At 41.5% G+C, this 24,844-nt stretch overlaps 1 protein-coding gene across 7 annotated transcripts in view; it reads left to right on the forward strand.

The window, feature by feature from the left end:
- Nucleotides 1–24,844, forward strand: part of PDZD2 (PDZ domain containing 2) — a 487,038-nt gene that overhangs the window by 412,401 nt on the left and 49,793 nt on the right. For all 7 annotated transcript variants that reach the window (XM_033933443.1, XM_033933453.1, XM_033933424.1 and 4 more), the window contains 2 exons: nucleotides 8,140–8,311; nucleotides 8,859–9,685. In XM_033933443.1, coding sequence (XP_033789334.1) covers nucleotides 8,140–8,311; nucleotides 8,859–9,685 — 999 coding nt within the window. The remainder of the gene's footprint in view (nucleotides 1–8,139; nucleotides 8,312–8,858; nucleotides 9,686–24,844) is intronic.

Genomic DNA, 24,844 nt, shown 5'->3' on the forward strand with positions numbered 1-24,844 from the left:
CTGGTTTGTAATTTTCCACATGATTTGCTGACAACACTATCCTCTTCTGTAGAGGTGGAAGTCACACCCCCTAAAGAAGCTTTAAGCTTAACACATTCAAAAAAAGTTTTTGAACAACACTTAAATTTAACTTATCCTCAGTCCTTGCTTGTTACTAATAAATGTTATACTTTACCTTTGAATGTAAATCCAGTGTTTGGACTGAGGAATTATGCTCAATGTGACAATGTCAAGCAAAGCTCTATGGAGGTTCCCTGTTTTACTTTCACGCTTCTTCAGGAGCAAACCCCAAGCAAAGCCATTCTACAGCATAATCAAAAATATATAGTGAATATAATGATTTAAGCCTGGCAAACCCTGCTTACTGAGTCCCCCATTATTAATATTATTTGGCACAGAAGTCACTGACTGCATATAGTCCAAAGTTCTTAACAGCGAAAAGCTAAATGGCCTCACGGGACTGACAAAAGAAGTAGAAGTCACGGTCCCGCTGGGGACGAGCGATCACAACATGATCAACTTTAAACTTGACATCGGGGAAAGGGAAACGTACCAAAACCTTAACCACGACCTTAAACTTTAAAAAGGGTAAATATGATCGCATGAGAGCCATGGTAGAACAACGGTTCAAGAAAAAGATGGACAAAATTAAAACGGTAGATCAGGCATGGTCCCTACTGAAAAATACTATCACGGAAGTACAAAATCTCTACATTCCGTGGATTTCCAAAGAAAGGAGAACTAAAGGCAAAGGAGAACCGGCATGGCTTACCAGACAGGTGAAGGAAGCTATAAAAGAAAAGAAGGACTCTTTCAAAAAATGGAAACGCATGAAAACAATCGAAGCTTGGAACAATCATAAAGATGATCAAAAGGAATGTCACAAGGAGGTAAGGGATGCCAAAAAGGACTATGAGGAGAAAATAGCTCAAGAGGCCAAAAATTTCAAGCCCTTCTTTAGATACATAAAAGGGAAAAAACCCGCAAAAGAGGCGGTGGGACCGCTGGATGACCAGGGAAGAAAAGGGTACATCAAGGAAGACAAACAAATTGCAGACAGACTAAATTCCTTCTTTGCGTCCATCTTTACGAAGGAGGACACTGCAACAATACCAGAAGCAGTGGAAGTGTTTAAAGGAGTAATAGAAGACAGCCTCACCACAGTAGAAGTGGACTTGGACCAGATATACTACCAGATCGACAAACTTAAAAGTGACAAATCCCCTGGACCGGATGGAATTCACCCGAGAGTCTTAAAAGAATTGAAGGTTGAAATCGGAAAGTTATTGCAAAAACTTGCCAACCTGACAATTAGAACTGGACAGATACCGGATGACTGGAAGATAGCGAATGTCATGCCAATTTCAAAAAAGGATCGAGAGAACCGGGCAACTACAGACCAGTGAGCCTTACGTCTGCCCTGGAAAGATGGTTGAAGCACTGAATAAAGATAGCATATTCCGGCACTTGGATACACACGACCTGATGAAAGCCAGTCAACATGGCTTCAGGAAAGGGAAATCATGTTTAACGAATTTACTTCAATTTTTTGAGACCGTGAACAAACAAATTGATAGTGGAGAACCGGTGGACATAATATACTTAGACTTCCAGAAAGCGTTCGACAAAGTTCCACACGAAAGACTTCTCAGGAAACTACAAAGCCATGGAATAGAGGGGGATATACAAAGATGGATAGCTGGAGAACAGAAAACAGAGAGTGGGCATAAATGGGAAGTTCTCCGACTGGGAGAAAGTGACTAGTGGTGTACCCCAAGGCTCGGTACTTGGGCCGATCTTATTTAATATTTATATCAATGACCTAGAAGAAGGAACATCCAGTAAGATCATCAAGTTCAGACGACACAAAGCTATGAACGAACGTGGAGATGATGCGGTATACAAACCTAAGGATTAGATTAGATTAGATTAGAAGGATAGCGAGGAACTCCAGAGTGACTTGTGTCAGTTAGAGAAATGGGCAGAGAAATGACAGATGAAGTTTAATGTGGAGAAATGCAAAGTAATGCATTTAGGCAATAAGAATAAGGAACACAAGTATAGAATGTCAGGTGCAACTCTGGGTAAGAGCGAACAAGAAAAGGACCTGGGTGTACTGATAGATAGGACCCTGAAGCCTTCAGCACAATGTGCGGCGGTGGCAAAGAAAGCAAATAGAATGTTGGGCATGATAAGGGAATCACAAATAGGTCGGAGAGGGTCATAAACCGCTTTATAGAGCAATGGTCAGACCCCACTTGGAATACTGCGTCCAACATTGGTCTCCCAACCTAAAGAAGGATATAAAACTGCTAGAGAGGGTGCAGAGACGAGCAACGAAACTAGTAAAAGGGATGGAGAAACTGGAATACGAGGATCAACTTAAGAGACTGGGATTTTTCTGCGAGGGGATATGATCGAGACCTTCAAAATACTGAAAGGAATCGACAAAATAGAGCAGAAAAAATTATTTACATTGTCCAACTTGACACGGACAAGAGGACACGGAATGAAGCTAAGGGGGGACAAGTTCAGGACAAATATCAGGCTGTTCTGCTTCATGGAGAGAGTGGTTGACACCTGGAATGCTCTCCCAGAGGAGGTTATTGCGGAATCGACCGTCCAAGGATTCAAAAGCAAACTAGATGCACATCTCCTTATGAGAAGCATAGAAGGATAAGGATGACTAAAAATTACGCCAGGTGTATACCTGGCAGGGCCTCTGCGTATGTGGATTGCTGGACTTGATGGACCGAAGGTCTGATCCGGAGATGGCGCTTCTTATGTTCTTATGTTATGTTTTTATGTTCACTGGCTTTTGAACATAGCACCTGAGTGTTTAGTAGCTTTTAATAAGTTTACAACGTCATACCATTTATTACGGTATAAAGACGTCATGCCATGTTTGATGTTATTGTGAACTAACTTTGATACTTCCATCTCTATACACAGCACTTCACTGTCAAATTGAAATGTTGTTGAATAAAAAGGAGAAGACGCGTCTCTGGAGATTTTCAAAAAGAAAGATAATTCCCCAAAAACCTGAGAGTTTTTGTAGAATAAATTACTTCATATTGACTTTTAACACATTTGGAATCAATATATTTTTATGTTGAATCAATTTTTATTATCAAATAACAGAAAATAAACCAATAAGCAAGAACTACAGTACAATCAGATACATAATATCGGATTCAACACCCCACCCACACCACCCCCTCCCCAAACCCCCTAATCTGAAGCACAGAAGAACCCTAGTGCAGTAGGCTTGGACTCAGATAACCCACTGCCAAAGATAAAGAGTGAACTCCAACACTGAGAAAAAAAAAAATAAAAATAAATATAAATATATATATATATATATATATATATAAAAATAAAAATAAAAGAAAAAAAATAAATAAATAAAAAGAGAAGAAAGAGAGAACGAAAAGAGAGGGAAGAGAAAAGAAAAAGTATGCCTGGTGCCCTCTCAAGGATGAAACAAGCCCGGGTCCCAGAGAGAATTACAATGAATTCATAATGTCACTTCGAGCCCGTGGTGATAATGAAAAAAGGTAAGAATCCCAGATCCGAAGAAACTGGCGCTTTCTTCGCAAGCTAAAAGACGCATCCTTCCGCTCCAGCAGCAGCAGAGCATGCAAACGATTCCTCCAAGCCCAGAAGGAGGGCAAAGTATCACCAATCCAAACAGATAGAATCACCTTCTTCCCCAAGACACCCAACCTTCTCATAAACTGCCGCTGACCCGAATCAGATAAACAAAAGGCCTCATACTTGTCCAGCAGGAGACCAGCTGCCGAAAAGGGAAGCTTATTACCGAAAATACGCTCCACATAAGATAAAACCTGCCTCCAAAAAAGTTTAATTTTCACACAGGACCAAAAGGCATGGATAAACGAATGGGGTTGCTGGAGACACTTGGGACACAACGGAGAATCCGTATAACCGGAATAATATAACTGACTTTTCGTAAAATAGCCTCGATGAAGTACCCTAAATTGACACTCCCGGAGATCTGCATTAACAGACACTCCCTGGATTCTGGAAATCAAAGAAGGGAGATCCAAAGCGTCCCGAGCTATCCCCAAATCTTGACACCAACGAGCATGTAGTACAGCATGATCAGTCGGTCCCAACCAACGCTGGAGATCTTTATAAAGACCTGAAACTGTAAACCCAGTCTCCAAATAGGGATCCAGCAGTGCCGCAAATCTGTCCTCAATAGGGAACGCCAAAGCGGCTCGGGGAAGAGATCGAATATAATGATGAAGTTGCCGAAACGCAAGAAAATCACCCACAGAAAAAACTCCAGACTGGACTAAAGCATCCCAAGACATTAAGGAGCCATCAGCCTGGAGAACATGGGCAAGCAGCGTATAATCCCGGGATGCCAGTTTACGAAAACTAGCATTCTCCATACCAGGGCTGAATTGCAGATTCCCCTGAATAAGTAAGTATCTAGTAATCGAGGGAGTACCATTCCAAAAGTTCAACACATAAGACCAGATGACGCGTAGAGAGTGCAACAACAAACTTCCCCAAAGTGGCACCGGTAAGGCAGAACGAGGCAACTGCACCAAGGACAGAATATGCCAAGGGGCAAAAAAATCCTTCTCATACGGTTTCGGAGTAAAATCCTGGCGATCCGAAAGCCACTCCCCCAGATAACGCAACAAACAGGCCGCATTGTATAACCGGAACTGCGGTAACCCCATTCCCCCACCTTCCCACGCGCCAAACAGGTAACGCAACGCCACCCGTGGCCGTCGTCCCCCCCAACAGAATCTAGAAAGTATAGAATGTAATTTAGTAATATCCCGTTTCAAAAGCCATAAAGGGAGTAACTGCAAAGTATAAAGCCATTTTGGAAAAAGGACCATGTTAAACAAATGGATCCTGCCTAACAAGGACAGAGGAAGAGGAGACCAACGAGCAAAACACTCAGCCGAAGAACTAAACAAAGAATCAATGTTGACGCGATATAACGCCGAAGTACAAGGCGTCAATAAGATCCCTAAATAACGAAACGAAGAGGAAGCCCATTGAAGCGGGAAGGGCCCAAGTCAAGAGTCCCGTAAAGACGAGGACGTGGCCAACGCTAGAGATTTGTCAAGATTTAGCTTAAAACCAGAATAATCTCCATATTCTTGAAAAGTGGCCATCAGATTGGAAAGAGATACAATGGGATCTGAGATATGGACCAGAAGATCATCTGCAAAAACCGAGATCTTAAATTCGGAAGAACCAATTCGAATACCCGAAATAGCTCTATTAAGCTGAATATCACGAATCAAAGGGTCCAACGACAGAGCAAAGAGCAATGGAGAAAGGGGACAGCCCTGACGCGTGCCACGACGGATGGGAAAAGAAGGAGAACAAAGTCCATTGGCCCAAACAAAGGCTGTAGGTGAATGATAAAGCACCCGAACCGCATCCTGAAAGAACCCCGTTATGCTATACCGAGTTAAAACCTCAAATAAAAAGTTCCAAGAGACCCGGTCGAAGGCCTTTTCAGCATCAAAGCTGACCAAAAGGGAAGGTAGATGGGTTCTCTCCACAAATTCCAAAGAAACCATTATGGATCTAATGTTTTTCACACTAGTGCGCCCCTTCACAAATCCCACCTGAGGGGAAGCAATCAAATCAGGAAGAACACGAGCCAATCGATTAGCCAAAACCTTGGCGAACAATTTGGCCTCCACATTCAACAGCAAAATAGGGCGGTAAGAAGAAGAAAGGGCAGCATCCCTATGAGGCTTCAATAGCACGACTATTTGAGCAGAGGAGAGAGATTCCGGAAGGGTACCCCACTGAATGGCGGCTGTGAAGGTATTAGCCAAGACAGGTGCTATGGTAGGATGTAGAAGTTTATAAAATTCCATCCGGAAACCATCCGGTCCGGGGGCCTTCAGCAAGGACCCATTCTGTATTACTCCTGCTACCTCCTCAGCCGTGATAGGGGCATTAAGGTTTGCTACTGCCTGTTCAGACAGACACGGAAGGGAAAGGCCATCCAAATACGCCTTGCCCTCCATTAAATCAGATTGTTGTGAATAAAGCTTCCTATAGTAGTCAAAGAACACCGCGTTGATCTCGGCATCTGTCCTGACCATGGCCCCCCCATCCGAGCGAAGTTGCAGGATAGGAGTACGACCCGCTGACCGACGGACCACCCTTGCCAAAAGTGCCCCACGTTGATTCCCATGGCGAAAAAATTGATACCTATAATAAGCAAGCGACTTGACTGTTCTAGCATGCAATAATTCCTGAAGCTTACACTGGGAGGCTAAGAGCTGAGCACGCAATGAGGAAGTGTGAGACTGACCGTAAAGCCGACGGAGGTCACCGACCCTACGTTCCAAATGCAAAATCTCCCTATCCCGAGCACGACGTTGATGGCTGGAATATGACATGATCTCACCGCGTAGCACCGCTTTCGCAGCCTCCCAGAAAAGAGTAGAGTCAGCCCGATGTTCAATATTATGGAGTTGATAGTCAGACCATTTCCGAAGCAGAAACTCCTGAAACTTCGGATCCTTATACAAACGGAGCGGAAATCGCCAGCGGAAGGAGCCCGGTGAAGAGACATCCAAATGCAAGGTCAACAAAATCATGGTATGATCAGAGACATCAAAGGAACCAATCGTGGCCGATTCAATCTGAGAAAACAAAGAGCTGGAGGTCAGCCAGTAATCAATCCGGGATAAAGAGGCATGAGCCCTAGAAATGTGAGTATAGTCACGCTCACCTGGATGAAGCGTCCGCCAGACGTCAATAACATCTAAGGATGAGCAAAGTAAAGAAATACCCCTAGTAGGATGCACCCTATCCTGGGGAGCAGGAAGTGATTTATCCAACAAAGGGTCATGAACACAATTGAAGTCCCCTCCCACAAGTAAAGGAATATCAGAATGTTGACCAAGAAGGTGAATAAGTGAGGAGATAGGTACGTTAGATAGATTGTGAGCCCACCGGGACAGATAGGGAAAATGCTTGAGTACCTGATTGTAAAAACCGCTTAGATAACCTTGATAGGCGGTATATAAAATCCTAATAAACTTGAAACTTGAAACTTGAGAAAAATCAAGATTCATAGTTGTTAGGAGCATAAACATTACAAAGAATCAAGGGTTGACGATGAAGGAGCACCTTAGCAATGATATACCTACCCCCAGGATCCGCCAAAGTCTGGTCTTAGAGACATTTGGAGCATTGAGATTAATTATCAGATTACTGTGTCTCAATGGCCACGAATTTGGTCTTGGAGGATGAGATGTATAATGTCTGCATCTTTAAGACAAACATGTTTTTTTCTGTTGCATAGAGCATTCTGGACCCCTGTTCATTTACAAAAATTAGATTGCTCTAAGTCTGATAGATGTTGGCATTGTCATCTTGAAGCAGGGACTTTAGACCATTTATTGTTCTATTGTCCATTTATTAAGGATTTTTGGAAATCAATTTGGGGCCAAATTAATAGTTTATTAGAAAATCATGTGGCATTATCGTATGATACAGTATTATTTGGAATGTCTGTGAGGGCTAAGAGCTAAATATCTTCCAAAAATAATAAACTCTTACTTATTTTAACAGGAGTTGCCTACAACAAATAACATGCAATTGGAATAGATTAAATTACAGCTTTTGGTGGAATTCAGTGTGCCATATTTATAAAATGGAAAGAACATTAGCTATTCCGAAAGGAAATTTTAATAAATTTCAAGATGTGTGGGGGCCATTAACAAATTATTGCAAAGAATAAGTATTTTTTTCCCTGATTTGTACAAATGAAAGAATGGGGTAGGGGTAGGGAGGACTTTATTATATGGTATAAGTGTTATGAGATGTTGACAGGAGGGGAGGGAAAGGGACAATTCTATTTAATGTGAAGAGTTGTAGATTTTCAAGTGATGTATTTAAGTCAAAATGGTTGATACTTTATGATGCACTTGGTGTAAGTTAGAAAAATGAATAAAGAATTTTTATATATATATATATATATATATATATATATATATATATATATATGTTGAATTTTTCAACACACTTTTTTATTTATTTATTAAAAAAAAGCACTTGATTCAATCTTGATGTATGAATAAGCCAACTGTCTTTACTTTTGCTGTCATTTTTCAGCAAAGTTCACTGGGCTCTGAAGCTGAGCTATCCCAGTACTTTACGCAAGATGTTCCAAGTCAGTCGTCATTTTCTGACACGATGGTGACAGGCTCCACTGATGAAGAGCAACTATGCCAGAAAAGTAGCAACAGCTCTCTGGATGACTGCATTGTTCTACCCAGCACTCCAAGTAAGGTTCAGCAATCAAAGGGGCCAAGACTGAAGCTTTATATGGAGGCTTTATTCTTCATTGCCTCCTATTAGATTTCAACCGATTAGACCATAAGTTGACAACTTCTAGGAAATGGTAACTAAATGCAAAGCTTAGAGGAATATTTTTGTGAAAGCTGCCTCACTGCTACTAACTCTGAGCATTGGAAGAAATTTGAGGGAAATCGTAATGAAACTGGTTTCAAAGATTAATTGGATTAGCTCTTTTCTTGACTATGCTTTTTGTATAAGAAACTTCTATAAAATATATTTGTTTTCTAGTTGTTGTTTGTTTTTTGTTTTTAATCCTATTCATGATTTGCAATCTTGCAAAATATATAGCTAGTTGCAGAAGTGATTCTAGATATAGTCTACTCTTATTGCATGGAGCCTATGTTTTCCAGCAGTTCTTGTTTTATGTTGGACAGTGGACACTGAATGTGTCATATTTGTTATTAAATATAATGACTGCTTATATTAGACATAGCCATTGAATTGAATTACAATTGTGATGAATTCTTTTCTAGCTGCAAAAGAAGTTGATGAAATGAAAGCAGTCAACTCTGCACCACTAATTGATGAGAAGGTATCAGGTCCTGTCAATGAGCATGTACAGTGCTCCCATCAGATTTCTCTTAATGGATGTCCCAATTCTATCCGCGGTCCCTTTCTACGGCAGAAGAAAGTTATTTGCTATGATGATGATGATGCTAGCAACGATGAAGATCTTATCAAGCAGGAAGATAACTTCTGCCATCAACTTGGTCCTAAGAACATGATTGGGAGAAATACTGATGAGGACTCTGGCATCAGAATTGCAACCTCTTTTGTTGACGTGGATGATGAAAGTCAGGACAGTGAACTACCCAGGATAATCAGCAGTGAAGCTGCTACACCTTCATTTGATAGCTCAGTGGAGTCTGAAGACAGTGCTCTAGAACAAATGATAGATTTGTCCCATTCCCCCATCAAATCATTTGATTCTTTAGGAATGACCGAGGTCCACCCCTCTTGTTTGGAAATGAGAGCGCACCTGGAGGGTCAGCTCGAAGTAAAAAAATCTCCTAAATTAGAACACAAAGCTGTGACAAGAGTAAAAGGCATAATGAGCACCGAGTGTCCTCCTCTCCCTAAGCAAAAGAGTGAGGAATATTGTTACACCAACAAGCCTGTCACAAGGACATTTCCTTGCAACAAAAAGTCTGAGAAGATGGAGAGTGCCAAGTTAAGCATTCTTGAAACAGTTAATCTGACTCGTACTGAAAATGAATCATTTGGCATGAATCTGGAAATCAAGGCCATTCCCTTAGCAGTTGTGATAGCAGATTTACAACGGGGTGGAACTGCTGAAAGGGTAATTTGAATATTCAGGTGGTTTTGTGACAATATCCTCTTTCTTGTTTCAACTAATTTAATGGATGATTTATATAACCAGGAACATGCAAATGCTTCCTAAATGAAATTGCCATTTTTTTGTACCTAATTCTGTCATTTATAGTTTGCTAGTACAAAACATCTATTGAATTGATGTAATCTGCCTTATATTGGTTTGCAGTTAAGTGTGAAATATATTAAATGAGCCATAGGAGTAGCTTTCAAAATTGCCTTCATAGATGGTAATTTTGTAAAAAGCCACTTTTGTGCAGCTATTGAAAACTATTGTAACCTGTACATAAAAGCTGCATAAAAGTGGCTTTTTACACTCAAACATTTTTACCTGCTGTTTGAGATGCATGATGCATTCTCAAAAGCTGAAAATATAAACATATACATTTATGTCTAAACCCTATCCCAGTTCAATCCCAGGAAAGCCATTGATGTAGGTAAACTGTGTAAAAGATCTGTAGCCATATGTAGTCCAAATAGTTTTATGACCAGTTATTTTATGCATGCAAATAATTTCTGAAAATTTCTGCAAATATTATATTCTTCTGTTATATACAAGCTATTTAGCAATCCAAACACACTACATCAATAGCTAGTTCTCCAGAGCAGAAAAATTATTATTTCCTGCTTTCACATTATATAATAGCTAGCAACTTTCCCAGACTCTAACTTCATTTTTTTTAGCTATTAGAATCCTGTTCATCTAAACTTCTGTCCAGATTTCTTTCATCCCCTCAATGGTCCCCTACCACCTTTTCTACCCCCTCCTTGAACACAAAGTTCAGAATCCCTTTTGTCCTATGGGATTCTGACTCCCCTTTTGTCCTGTGTCACAACCACCCTCCGGCCGCAGCTGCTCTGAGTGGCATGTGACAAGTGTTATCATGCACCTCTAGGGGTCGCACAGGTTTTAGGAGACTACTGAGTACTGGTGTTTAACCATTAAGACACCACACACCATCTGTAACTGAAATATGAACTCAGTTCAAAAAGGTATCTGGCTTTTCCAAGCCTCAAAAGAAAGTCCAAAAAGAACAATTCAAAAGACAAAAATCAGAATACAATTCACAGTGGCAGAATGCTCCTAATCAAAGGAAATTTCAGCATCAGTTCATACTTGCAACAAACAAAAGAAAAAAATGTTTGGAAACAATTCCTGGGTTTCTCTGTGCCTCAGAGTCTTCCCTTCAGGTGTGTCTTTATTCAGGTGTTTTTTAAGCCACATGTAGGGTAGGCAGGCAGTGCACACAGATAGAATCTTTGCAAAAGAATTCTGTCCTCACCCTGAGCTCAAACATATAAATCTCAGTGAGTTAGAGCAGGAAAGAAAACAAAAAACTTCTTCTCAGAGCTGTACTGGGCTAATCAGCACCGCTCCTGCACTAACCAGTCTCTTACACAAGCCCAGAACCCCTCCCCCCTAAGAAAAATAAAACTTTCAATGGTTCCTTCTAGAACCTGGGTATCACACAATACTGTTTAGCAGAGTTCTTTATTATAAAAGAAGAAACTCAAAGTCTCTAGCACTGGTTATCAGCAAGAGGCAAAACCACTCCACTTTTAAACACGGTCAGAATTTCATAATAATCTCAAATAGCCCTCTATTGCTTGTTGGTCTGCATTTGCCTCTCCTAGGTCCATGGCTTATGGCAAATCTCCTGTTACCAGAGGCTCAGCCTTGACTTCTCCCTAGCCATGTGGCTTGGCTACTTCCTCAGTCTGGACTGCTCTCTTTTCCTGTCCTAGGACACCTCCTCCCCTCTTAGCATGCAGCTAGCATTTAATAGGCAAGTGCCCCACCCCCAACCATCAGGTGATGGAGTTCCAGGCACTCTGCAGCTGCCTGCTTCCTGATTAAAACTATTTACACTTATCCTTCTGTATTCACGGTGGATGCGGGCAGACCATAGGTGCGAATATGGAAAAACCACAAATAACTTTTTTAATGTTGTTTGCGGTTTTTAGAAAAAGCCTTCATTTTTATTATTGAAACCACGAATAACTTTTCTACTGTTATTCACGTTTTTTTAAATAAGCCACTATTACTACTATTGAAATTCTCAAATTTTTATTATACAATACCTGTACAGTCATATTCTCAGTGCAAACAAAAAGTTCAATACAATGTAGGGTTCATAGTTAGTCGCGCGCGAGACACCAGTGCACCGACAATCGAGCGCTGACAATTCAGCGCAAGAAAGAAGCGTGCCACGGGAAAACTTAGTTTTAAAGAGCTCCGAACCGGGGTGTGAGTGGTGAACCCCCCCCCCACTTTACTGTATAGTGTTCGCACTGCTGTTGGGGAGGTCTGTGGGGTTGGAACCCTCCATTATAGAGAAAATGGAACTTTTCCAATTTGGGGGGGGGGAAAGTTCCATTTTCTCTATAATGTGGGGGGTTGCACTCAGGCAGTGTCTTCATCCTCATCGTCCTGTACAAGTTTTGCAGGAGGAGGAGACGAAGAGGATAAGGATTTTTTCTTCGGCCCCCGCACAGAGGAGAGGAGCGTGGGAGCACTGCTCCGCCCCCCTCCCGAACCAGCAGGAGACCCCGACCTTAAAAGCAGTCACACCAGCGGAGCGCAGCCCTTTTTCTTTGGCCCCCCGCACAGAGGAGAGGAGCGTGGAAGCACTGCTCTGCCCCCCTCTTGAACCAGCAGGAGACCCCGATCTTAAAAGCAGTCACACCAACGGTGTGCTGCCATTCGGCGTGCCGACAAAGGCGCACGACAAAGGCGCGTGCGCCTTAGCACACGCCTTTGCGAAGCATCTGCGTGAGGCGTCTGCGTGAAAGCGTTAGGCTCTTGATCAGGAGTCTGAAAACCAAATCCCAGATCCTTTGACCTCAGTGGCAGCGGCCAATTTCCACAATAGGACTAGACCCCATAGACTGGACCTGACACAGACTGGATACCTCCAGCGGAAAACCTGGGCCTTGGCCAACTTCCACGGCAGCACCAGACCTCACAGAATGGACTTGACAAGTCTGGACACCCTGCACTGCAGAACTGGACCCAACAGACCAGTCGGATAAGTATCACAAAGTCTGATAAATAATCTATGTAGTCTTCCAAAGCACATGTATTATATAGCCAGACAAACATTGTATAGCCAGAATTGTACAGGCAGACAGGTCTAATAGCCTGATAAGTCTTGTAAACTGCTAGATTACCCCCCCCCCCAAGAGCCCTGCGCCATGGCCTGCCAAACTCTCATCAATGCGCACTACTGCTCCTACTCTATCTTATCAGCATCAGAATCTGCACAGCCAACTCACTATATCCTGCTCCAATCCCAGTTCACTACTCCCTATACCGCGTGGTTAAGTCCAAATTCCCAACATTCACACCCCATAAACCATACGACTACTTAGAGGCAGGTCCATTCCCAATCCCAACTCCAATGCCCTCCCCCCCCCACAGTTCAACCAAGTCTCGCACTAAAAAAACTAGCCTACTCCCATTACTTTCCAACTGACCACGCCACCCACCAGAACCTACAAGGTTTCTACCTAAACATAAGATCGATGAGGAACAAATCCATACTGATCAAGGATTGGCTGAATGAAATTAACCCTGACTTTATTCTACTCACAGAAACCTGGCTGCTATCAGACAATGATATTATCATCAAAGACTGTCTTCCCCCAGGTTTCAAGATTCTATCTCTAGCCAGAACCTGGGGAAGGGGAGGAGGATTAGCAATAATCTTCAGAGACCACTTAAATTACGCTTTATTTAATTCCAAATCCTCTCCCAACTTAGAGATATTATCACTCTCACTTACTTCAAAATCCGTAACCGCCTCTCTAACAACTATTTTGTTTTACGTCCCACCAAAAAAATGGAACCTAGCCAAGGAGGATTTTGCTGAATTTTTATTAACCAACTCATTAGCAAGTCCATACAACTTACTATGTGGGGATATCACCTAGAGCAAATAGACCAACCAGAAATACCAGATTTTTGGTTACTTATCTCCCAAATAGGCTACTTCAATAATAATAATAATTTAATAATAATAATAATTTTTATTTTGTATACCGCCATACCCAGGGAGTTCTAGGCGGTTCACAACAGATAGATTCAGTACAAACAGTGCAGTTGACAACAAAACGAGCAAAGCAATTATGAACAGTAACATGCTGGTTATACATCTACAATTTAAGTAAAGGGAGCAAAACAAATACATGCAACATGTACAAAGAGAATAGAGTACAATAAGTACAAGGAATAAGGACATGTATAAGTGCATGCCGTAGTACATGCAGCAGTAAGTACATGCAGCAAAATACATGTAATAGATACAATAAGTACGTGCATACAGTTTAAGAGAAGGAGAACTGTATACATGCCATAAGGAGAGAGCCTATAAGAAAAAAGTATGCAAACCGTAAGGAGGGAGCCACAGTCTTAGAAGTGTGAGAGGGGTAGGTCATGTGGTATGGTTAGGATTCGGTCTGTTGAATAGCTGAGTTTTAATTTGCTTTCTAAAATTGAGATATGAAGAGGCATCAAGTATAGTTTGGGCGAGTCATGAATTTAGTTTAGCCGCTTGAAAGGAGAAGGTTCTTTCGAAGAATCTTTTCAGGTGGCACGATTTTAGTGAGGGAAAAGCGAACAGGGAGCTCTTGTTGTTGTGGCTCAGGTTGAAGTGAGGGTAAAGATAATCCAGCGACATACCAAATACTGTTTTATAGCAGATGCACGAGAACTTAAATAGAACTCTGGATTTGAATGGCAGCCAATGCAGCTTGTGGTAGAAAGGGGTTATGTGTTCCCATTTCTTCAAGCCAAAGATGAGACGGATGGCAGTATTTTGGACCAACCTCAGCTTCCTAGTGATTTTCTTGAAGGCGCCTAAGTATATGATATTACAATAGTCCAGGACACTCAGAATAGAAGATTGTACCAGCAGACGGAAGGAGGCGTCATCAAAGTATTTTTTTATGGTGCGGAGTTTCCAGAGCACCGAGATACTTTTCTTGAATACCAGGTCGGAGTGTTTCTCCAAGGTGAGATGCTTATCTAAAGTGACGCCTAGTGTTTTTAAGGATTGCTCAATACAGTAGTCCAGCCCATTCACATGTAGCGTGGTTTCCTTGATTTTGTCATTTGGGACTGCTAAGAAGAATTTAGTTTTTTCTGGATTTAACTTTAAACGAAACGCTGACATCTAAAGTTCGATCTGATTTAGAATAGATGATAAAGAATTTAGCAGCTCTGATGTAAAGCAGGATAGCGGCATGACAATGGTGATATCGTCCGCGTAGATGAAGAATTTGAGCCCTAGACTCTGTAAGAGGTTTCCTAGGGAGGCGAGGTAGATGTTGAAAAGGGTGGGGGACAAAGGGGAGCCCTGTGGGACCCCACAGTGGTTGTCCCAACCGTAAGAGATGATATCAACCTTAAACAGCTTATAAGATCTATTTCCCAGAAACCCATGGAACCAATTGAGAACGTGGTCTGAGATTGCAATAGATGTCAAACATTCCAGCAGAATAGCATGGTCAACCAAATCAAATGCACTACTCAGATCTAGTTGCAATATCAGAGCACTTGATCCTTGGCTGAAGAGAAGGTGGAGGTAATCAAACAGCGAGGCTATAATTGTTTCGGTATTGTGTCCTGATCGGAAGCCGGATTGGTTGTTGTATAAGATGTGTTTCTCCAGATATGTAGTGAGTTGGGTGTTTACCACTCCTTCAGATATTTTGGTTACCAGAAGGATATTGGCGATGGGTCTTAAGTTAGAGGCAATGTTGGATGGTTCTTTAGCATTTTTTATGATTTGAGTAATCATAATGTGGCCTTGCTCGACGGGGAATTTCCCTGAGGATAGAAGAAAGTTTACCCATGTCATCTTGACCTTAAACTTGATAGGGGCAGATTTCATGACGTTTGGAGGGCAGGTGTCCAATTTGCAGTAGGAATTAACATACTTATTGTAGCATTTGCAAAAAGTTTGCCAGTCGACGGTTGGAAATTTGTTCCAATAAAGATCGGTTCTGGCATCGACAGAGTCTTGCAGAATGGGGTAACACCAGTGGGGCTTGGCTGGGGGGGTTTAGAGAAGATCTCAATTTTTGAATTGAAGAAATCATCCATGCTGTTTGCGGTTAAAGTAGGTTCCTCGGGAGTGCCGGTGAATGTTTCGATATTGTATAAATCATTTACCAGTTTAAAAAGGCTGCTACTATTGTTTGAAATGTTACCAATTTTATGGGCATAGAAGTTTTTTCAAAGAGGTCATCAGTTAGACCTGGTGGCATTCTCCTTCAAAGAACCAACCAACCCCAAATTTTGCTGGAAACAAGATAACTGGACAGACTCCCTATGGTCTGACCACAGACTATGTAACTTCACTATTGATTGCCAGCAAAAAAACAACAAAACAAGAAATAACAAAACTCACACTTCTAGAGGTAAGATCGACCCAGTAGAATTCTGGTCCCACTATGAGAATATCGCAAAACAAAACGTAGAAACGGATCAAATTATGACCTCCTGGACTAAAGACAGCACCAACATTCTAAACAAAATAGCCCCCATAAAAATTAGAACCACAGAATTAGAACCACAAATCTAGAGGGATGGTTTGATGCTGAGCTGCTACTGGTAAAGAGGGACTTAAGAAAATCAGAAAGACTATGGACTAAATCTGGTACTCAAGAGCACAGAGTTGCTTGGAGATCAAAATTAAAAAAAACTACAAAAATCTCACCAAAGAAAAACGTAAAAATTTCTACGCCCAAAAAATTGGAAACGTTTCAATTAACAGTAGAAACCTTTTTAAACTGGTCAACGACCTCTACAACCTCGAGACACTCACTGACATCCGGGAAGAATCCACACTAACTGCTAATACCCTAGCAGATTTCTTCAACTCCAAGATACAAAAATTAAGATCATCAATAACTGCCCCGGCCAATCCCCACGGGTACTTTCCAATTCTACATGACACCGCCATATCCAAATCTGCCCTAGGGTCCAGAACTGACCTAAGTTGGAACCATTTCACAACCATAGACTGGCAAACCTTTAGCAAATACTACAATAAATATAACAACTCCTACTGCAGACTGGACACATCCACCCAAATGTCATGAAAACTGCCCCGATCCACTTCAAAGCCAATGTGTTGGCGTGGGTCAACTTTTTACTATCCACAGGAAATTTCCCAGTAGAGCAAGGCCACATCATGATCACTCCAAAATAGCAGAAGGGGTGGTAAATGCCGAACTCGCTACATATCTGGAAAAATTCAATATCATACACGACAACCAATTGGGCTTTTGTTCTGACCACAGCACCGAAACCATCATAGCCTCTCTACTCGATCACCTGCACTCACTCTTCAGCCATGGCTCCAGTGCCCTGATCTTGCAACTTGACCTTAGCAGTGCTTTCGACCTAGTCGACCACACTATTCTCCTGGACTGCCTTGCACACATCGGCATCTCTGGCCAGGTTCTCAACTGGTTCCACGGGTTCCTAAGAAATAGATCATACAGGGTGTTTAAGAACGACTCTTTCTCCTACAATTGGGACAACTCCTGTGGAGTTCCTCAGGGCTCCCCCCTGTCCCCCACCCTGTTTAACGTCTATCTCGTCTCCTTGGCGAACCTCCTGCAAAGTTTCAAGCTCAAATTCTTCATCTACGCAGATGACATTACAATAGTTACAATTATCAACGTTGGGGTCTTCATCCATAGCGTGGACAATCCTCTCTAATGAATACCATGTTTAGTGTGCTTTGAAGGTGCTTATTATCCCCTGGTCGAGAGGCTGGATGATAGATGTTGTGTTGGGGGGCAAGTAGACGATCTCAACACCCTCAATGTGGAACTCATGTGTGTCTGGGTAGCCAGGGGCATTGTCCAATACCAACAGAACCTGGAATTCAATTCCTTTATTGGCCAGGTATTTTCTTACTTCTGGCACAAAACAATGATGAAACCACTCTAGGAACAGAGCTCTGGTTGTCCAAGCTTTCTTGTTGCTCATCCAGTAAACAGGCATCTGGAACTTATCTTTTCCCTTCAAGGCTCAGGGGTTTGCGGCTTTATAAATCAGGGTTGGCTTTATCATATGGCCTACTACATTTACACAAAGGAGCATGGTTAATCTATCCCTTGCAGCCTTGAAACCTAGTGCTCGCTTATCCTCTTTTCTAATGAAAGTCCTCTGTGGCATTTTCTTCCAAAAGAGAGCAGTTTCATCACCTTTGAATACCTACTCAGGTTGATATCCCTTCTCTTCAATAATTGCCTTAAAGGTAGAAGGAAACTCTCTAGCTGCCTCTTGGTTGACAGATGCTGCTTCTCCTGTCGCTGTCACATTTCGCAGGCCATACCTGTGATGGAATTTATCAAACCACCCTTTACTGGCCAGAAAGTCAGTGGATTGCGACATTTCACCTTCTCTGTTCTTCAAGTATTCATATAAAGATTTAGCCTTTGCTCTTATCATCACAGAGTCTAGCGGGATTCTCTTTTTGTAACAATCCTGCACCCACAGAAATGTTGCAGCTTTCGTACGAGAGAGATTGGCATCTCGCACAACATGTAATGTCTTTGCAGCTGCTGATGCCGCTGCCGCAACAGCTTCATGGATTTGTTTTTCATTCTTTTTTATGTACCTAACAGTTGACTCATTTATGCCATAATGTCGAGTAACAGTGGAGGATGACTTTAGTCTCTGAAGCATATCCAGTAATTCTACCTTTTCTTGTAAGGTTTTCACTTTTTTTCCCTTTTGGGAGCACTATTGGTACCACTTGAACTCTTGCGCTTTGTAGCCATGGTGGGATTCCTGATCTGTTCCTGAAGGAGAAGCAAGCAGTGATTTCTGGGCTTGGATTAAGCAAACAGCGATTTCTGGGCTTGGAGCAGCAAGCAGCGATTTCTGGGCTTGGATTAGGCAAGCATGATGGGAAGAAGCCTTTCTCTGTATCGATGCTGGGAAGCAGCGTTTTTCTCAGTGCACACTGGGAAGCATGGAAGCAGAAAATTTGTGGGAGAAAGCATGGAAGCAGCGATTTTCAGAGTGAATAATAAGCGATAAACTTTTTTATCGGTACAGTAAAAGGAAAAAGAACTTTAGTGATGATATAATTTTGGGGGGTAGAGTCTGCATCCGAAAAGTCGCGAATAAGCGAATCTGCAGATACGGAAACTGTGAATACGGAAGGAGAAGTGCACTTTCAGTTCCATGTGAATTGCACTTCAGATCCATCTGCTCTCTTGCTCCCTCTGGTGCTTCTGGAGAAAACACCAGAGTCAGGATTTTCTGTTTTTCTCATAGCTTGGAATGTCTCTAACAGCCTCAACTGGCTCTGCTATCTTAGGGGCACTCCTAGCAGGCATACCCTGCATACCACACCTGTGTGTTTGTCATAATTAGATTGTAAACTCTTCTGAGCTTACCTGAGCATTCACCTGGTAACACTATAGAAATAATGCATTGTTGTTGTTTTAGAAAAACAGAGAAAACTGAAAGTAAATCAAACCTTATGGCCTATCTAGTTTGCCTAACCATGCCATCTACTATCCATCCTCTCCCTAAAGCAGTACTGCTGCTTATCATTTCTATACTGCTGCTAGATGTACACAATGCTGTACATTAAAACATTCAAGAGTCAGTCCCTGATTAGTAGAGCTTACAATCTAATCAAGCAAACAGGACAAGTAGGGATTAGGAAATTTATCAGGCATGGGTACTATTCAAGATAGTGGGGGTTAAAATAAGACTTGAAAAGGTGGGCTTACTACTGCTTATCATTTCTATAGCGCTGCTAGATGTATGCAACCCCACCCTTGTATTGGTGCACCTAACCCTTAAACCTAGAACAATTGGGGCCAGATTCTATAAATGGTGCCTACATCAAGCAGAAGCTAAAAAAAATGGTGCTGTTTGCATGTCAATCACGCTTGAGCAGCATTAACAGAATCACGACTATAGAAAAACTTAGGTGCCGGTAATGTAGGCCAGGGTTTTAAAGGCCTACATTACTGGTGCCTATGTTTGACTGAGAATCATGGCTAATGGTGCCTAAGGTCATTTCCACCCCTAATCATGCCTACTTTGACCTTAGGCACCATGCTTAGAAGTGATTTTGGTGCTGTTTTTTAAAATGAGGATTTGATCAGGCAACTACCACACCAATTACAACCGATTAAAGCAATTAGGCAGTGGTAGGGCACCTACTGCCACCTTACAGTACCGTTTCTAGAATCTGGGCCTTACTTTATTTATGTCTCCAACACAGAATCCTGTCAAAAACCTTGCTGAAATCCAAGCACACCATTTCTCATGCTCTTTTCTGATCCAGTTCTCTAGTCACGCAATCAAAGAAATTAATTAGGTTTGTCTAACCAGATCTACTTCTAGTAAAACAACATTGCCTGAGATCCTATAATCCAAAGGATCCCTGAAACTATGATATCCTCTGTTTTAGGAATGATTCCATTAAATTGCTCACTACCATAGTCAACTAACTGGCCTGTAGTTCCTCACTTTCTGCTTACTTTTCCTTTTGTGTCTTATCTCCAGTTCTTAAGAACTACTTCTGACCCTACAGAAACATTAGAAATGCCAGATGGCATTAGTACGTCAGTATATAGGCATAAAGACTTTCATCAATTTATTTTGAGGTTAAACAAATATCAACTTGTTTACACATAAATACCTCAAAAGGCAATTTCAGCTATCTTCTTTGAGACCTTGGCGGTGTTGCTACGTGTAGTATAGTTCAACTACACGCAGACTATACACACGCAAATCGTCATCAGTCTCCTTTTGGATTCAAAGTGCTCAAAAGTGCTATTTTATATTTAAATAAATTCTTTTAAAAGCTTTCCAACATTAGGTACTTATCTTAGTTGGAATGCAGAACACAGCCAAGGGGTACATTTTCCGACATAGGTCTATGTTTTGCTACAGGCTGTTTCAAGGAATTCCCCCTTTTTATTTGCCGGTGCAAAGAAGATAGCTGAAATTGCCTTTTGAGGTATTTATGTGTGAACAAGATGGCAGAGCTGCCAGAATTCCCCAGGTTCCTTTAATAGGTGTTCACATCTGTCCCCATTGCTTTGTCTATATTTAATTTAACTAGCTCCTCATAAATTTTCAAGATCTAGCTTACTTTCAGTTTTATTTGTGTCCATTTTCTGTGGTTCTGCTTTCAACACTTCCTTGGTGAGCATTTGTTAAGCAATAGAAACATAGAAATAGACGGCAGATAAGGGTCATGGCCCATCTATTCTGCCCACCCCAATGACCCTCCCCTACCTTTCTCTGTGAATAGATCCCACGTGTCTATCCCATTTGGCCTTAAAATCAAGCACGCTGCTGGCCTCAATAACCTGAAGTGGAAGACTATTCCAGCGATCAACCACCCTTTCAGTGAAAAAGAATTTCCTGGTGTCCCCGTGCAGTTTCCCGCCCCTGATTTTCCACGGATGCCCCCTTGTTGCCGCGGGACCCTTGAAAAAGAAGATATCTTCTTCCACCTCGATGCAGCCCGTGAGATACTTGAATGTCTCGATCATGTCACCCCTCAATAGAAAACCAGAAGAACTATGGACAGAAATAAAGGATATTGCTAAAGACAAATCAGAAGAATATAGTCAAGAACAGAATGTCAAAGAAGTCCAAAAGGTTATTTGATAAAATGGTGGAAATAGCAGAGAAGACGAAAGACAAAAAAGAACAGCAACAAAGCACTTGTGAAAGAACTAAATTGGGGTTTCTAGAAATTGGCTGGAAGAGATAAAAGCCGATACTAAAACTATCTCTGAAAACAAACTGAAGATGTAAATAAATTTGGAAGTTCAAGGACTGTTTTTAAAGAAATCTATGAAATCAAAAATTTAACCAAATTCACATGTTTAAAAGTGAAAATGGGCAACTATTAATTCAGCAGACGACACCCTGCACAGAACCGAATGTGGTCTGCCCTTGAATTTTATGTGTCCCCACAAGACCAGGGGAAAAGTTTTGGCCATTTTAAATACAGTACTTCCCAAATATTTTCAGAATAGCCACTCTTGAAGTTTGTTTCAATCACTTTTAGTTAAATTTTACTTATCATAAGGGTCTGTGAATCTCTGTGTATTTCCAGTTCTGATATTACATAATGTTGTGGACCGCTAGGGATAGCAGTGACATTCATACAGCTCTCTGTGTATAAAAGTTGTCTACCCCTGTACTAATTAATGAATTGCAGATCAAGCAAAGGTGGAAGGAATAGGAGTAATATGAGTGTACTACTATCTGCCTAACCAGGCTGAACAGACAGATGCTGAAATGTTATCTGAAATTAGGGAGACTAACTAACTGGATAACACAGTAATAATGGGTGATTTCAACTACCCAAACATAAGAAATACTTTATCTCCTTCTGCCGAGGGGCAAGATTACCAACATACCATACAGTAGTGGAGAAAAACGCCTCATTCAATACGAGAAGCCCATCAAGCAGTAAACAGCTGATTTCAGCTACCCCAATATTGACTTGGTAAATGTAACAGGGCATGCCAAGGAGATAAAATTCCTTAATGAAATCAAGGACTGCTTTATGGAGCAGATAATTCATGAACCAAAAAGAGGCAAAGCAATTCTAGACCTAATTCTTAGTGCAGCGCATGAACTGGTATGGGAGGTAATAGTGCTGGGGCCACTTGATAGCAGTGATCATAACATGATCAGATTTGATATAATCCATGGAATAAGTTCACACAGGAAATCTAATACAATAGCATTTAACTTTTAAAAAAGGAGACTATGATAACATGAGGAGAATGGTGAATAAGAAACTTACAGGAGCAGCTGCAAAGGTCAAAAATTTACATCAGGCATGGATGTTTTTCAAAAATACCATCATGGGCATCAAGACCAGATATATTCTATGTATTAAAAAAGGAGGAAGGAAAACCAAATGGCAGCCTGCTTAGTTAACAAATGAGGTGAAGGAAACTATTAGGCTAAAAGAGAATCCTTCAGAAAGTGGAAGAAGGATCTGACTGAAAATAATTGTAAACAGCACAAGGAATGGCAAGTCAAATGCAAGGTGCTGATAAGGAAAGCAAAGAGACACCTTGAAAAGAAGATTGCACTGGAAGTAAAAACACATAATAAAAGTTTTTAAAGTATATTAAAAGCAAGAAGCCGAGAAAAGAATTAGTTGGACTGCTAGACAACCAAAGGGTAAAAGGGACTTCAGGGAAGACAAGGCCATAGCAAAGAGATTAAATGAACTCTCTGTTTCGGTCTTTATCGAGGAAGATGTAGGGGAGATACCAGTGCCAGAAATGGTATTCAATGCTGATGAGCCAGAGAAACTGAAATAAATCTCTGTAATACTGGAAGATGTAATGGGTCAGTTTGACAAAATGAACAGTAGCAAATCGCATGGACTGGATGATATACATCCCAGAGTTCTGATAGAATTGAAAAATGAACTTGCAAAGCTATTGTTTGTAATTTATTTTTAAATCCAGCATGATACCGGGAGATTGGAGGGTAGCCAATGTAACCAATTTTTAAAAAAGGTTCCAGAGGTTATCCGGGAAATTATAGACTGAGTCTGATGTAGGTGCTAAGCAAAATAGTGGAGATTATCTATATATATAAAATCGGAGGTATGTATGTGTGTATGTATGTGTGTGTGTATGTGCCGCGATCACTCAAAAACGGCTTGACCGATTTGAACGAAACTTGGTATGCAGATCCCTCACTACCTGGGATGATATGTTCTGGGGGTCTCGTGGCCCACCTGCACACGTGGGCGGAGCTACAAACATAAAATCAGATTTCACCCATTCATGTCAATGGAAAAAATGTAAAAAGCTGCCATTCTCACAGTAATTCAAAAACGGCTTGACCGATTTGAACGAAACTTGGTATGCAGATCCCTCACTACCTGGGGTGATATGTTCTGGGGGTCTCGCGGCCCACCTGCACATGTGGGCGGAGCTACAAACAGAAAATCACATTTCACCCATTCATGTCAATGGAAAAAATGTAAAAAGCTGCCATTCTCACAGTAATTCAAAACCGGCTTGACCGATTTTAACGAAACTTGGTATGCAGATCTCTCACTACCTGGGGTGATATGTTCTGGGGGTCTCGCGGACCACCTGCACACGTGGGCGGAGCTACAAACAGAAAATCAGATTTCACCCATTAATGTCAATGGAAAAAATGTAAAAAGCTGCCATTCTCACTGTAATTCAAAAACGGCTTGACCGATTTGAACGAAACTTTGTATGCAGGTCCCTCACTACCTGGGCTGCTATGTTCTGGGGGTCTCGCGGCCCACCTGCACACGTGGGCGGAGCTACAAACAGCAAATCAGATATCACCCATTCATGTCAATGGAAAAAATGTAAAAAGCTGCCATTCTCACAGTAATTCAAAAACGGCTTGACCGATTTGAACGAAACTTGGTATGCAGATCCCTCACTACCTGGGGTGATATGTTCTGGGGGTCTCTCAGCCCACAACTCTATGTTGCTTGCTCAAGGGTGGGTTCACCCAACAATTTATATGTTCTTGCTCCTGGAGGTGAAACTAAAAATGTTGTTTATAATCACGTTTTGCGTTAGTTGTATTGTATTCATTTTGTCAAATATTTCACATTATAATTTGAATATTGTACTTTTTATTAAGCTGTAAAACAATAATTTCATTCATCACTATAAAGTATCTTTATTTGAATCCATTTACAGTATTATTGCTATATTTAAATACCCGTGCAACGCCGGGGCATCAGCTAGTTATCTATATATATAAAATTGGAGGTATGTATGTGTGTATGTGTGTATGTGTGTGTGTGTGTGTGTGCCGCGATCACGCAAAAACGGCTTCACCGATTTGAACGAAACTTGGTATGCAGATCCCTCACTACCTGGGATGATATGTTCTGGGGGTCTCGCGGCCCACCTGCACACGTGGGCGGAGCTACAAACAGTAAATCAGATTTCACCCATTCATGTCAATGGAAAAAATGTACAAAGCTGCCATTCTCACTGTAATTCAAAAACGGCTTGACCGGTTTGAATGTAACTTGGTATGCAGATCCCTCACTACCAGGGGTGATATGTTCTGGGGGTCTCGCGTCCCACC

The sequence above is a fragment of the Geotrypetes seraphini genome, chromosome 1, assembly GCF_902459505.1.
Source record: "Geotrypetes seraphini chromosome 1, aGeoSer1.1, whole genome shotgun sequence".
NCBI classification, from domain to species: domain Eukaryota; kingdom Metazoa; phylum Chordata; class Amphibia; order Gymnophiona; family Dermophiidae; genus Geotrypetes; species Geotrypetes seraphini.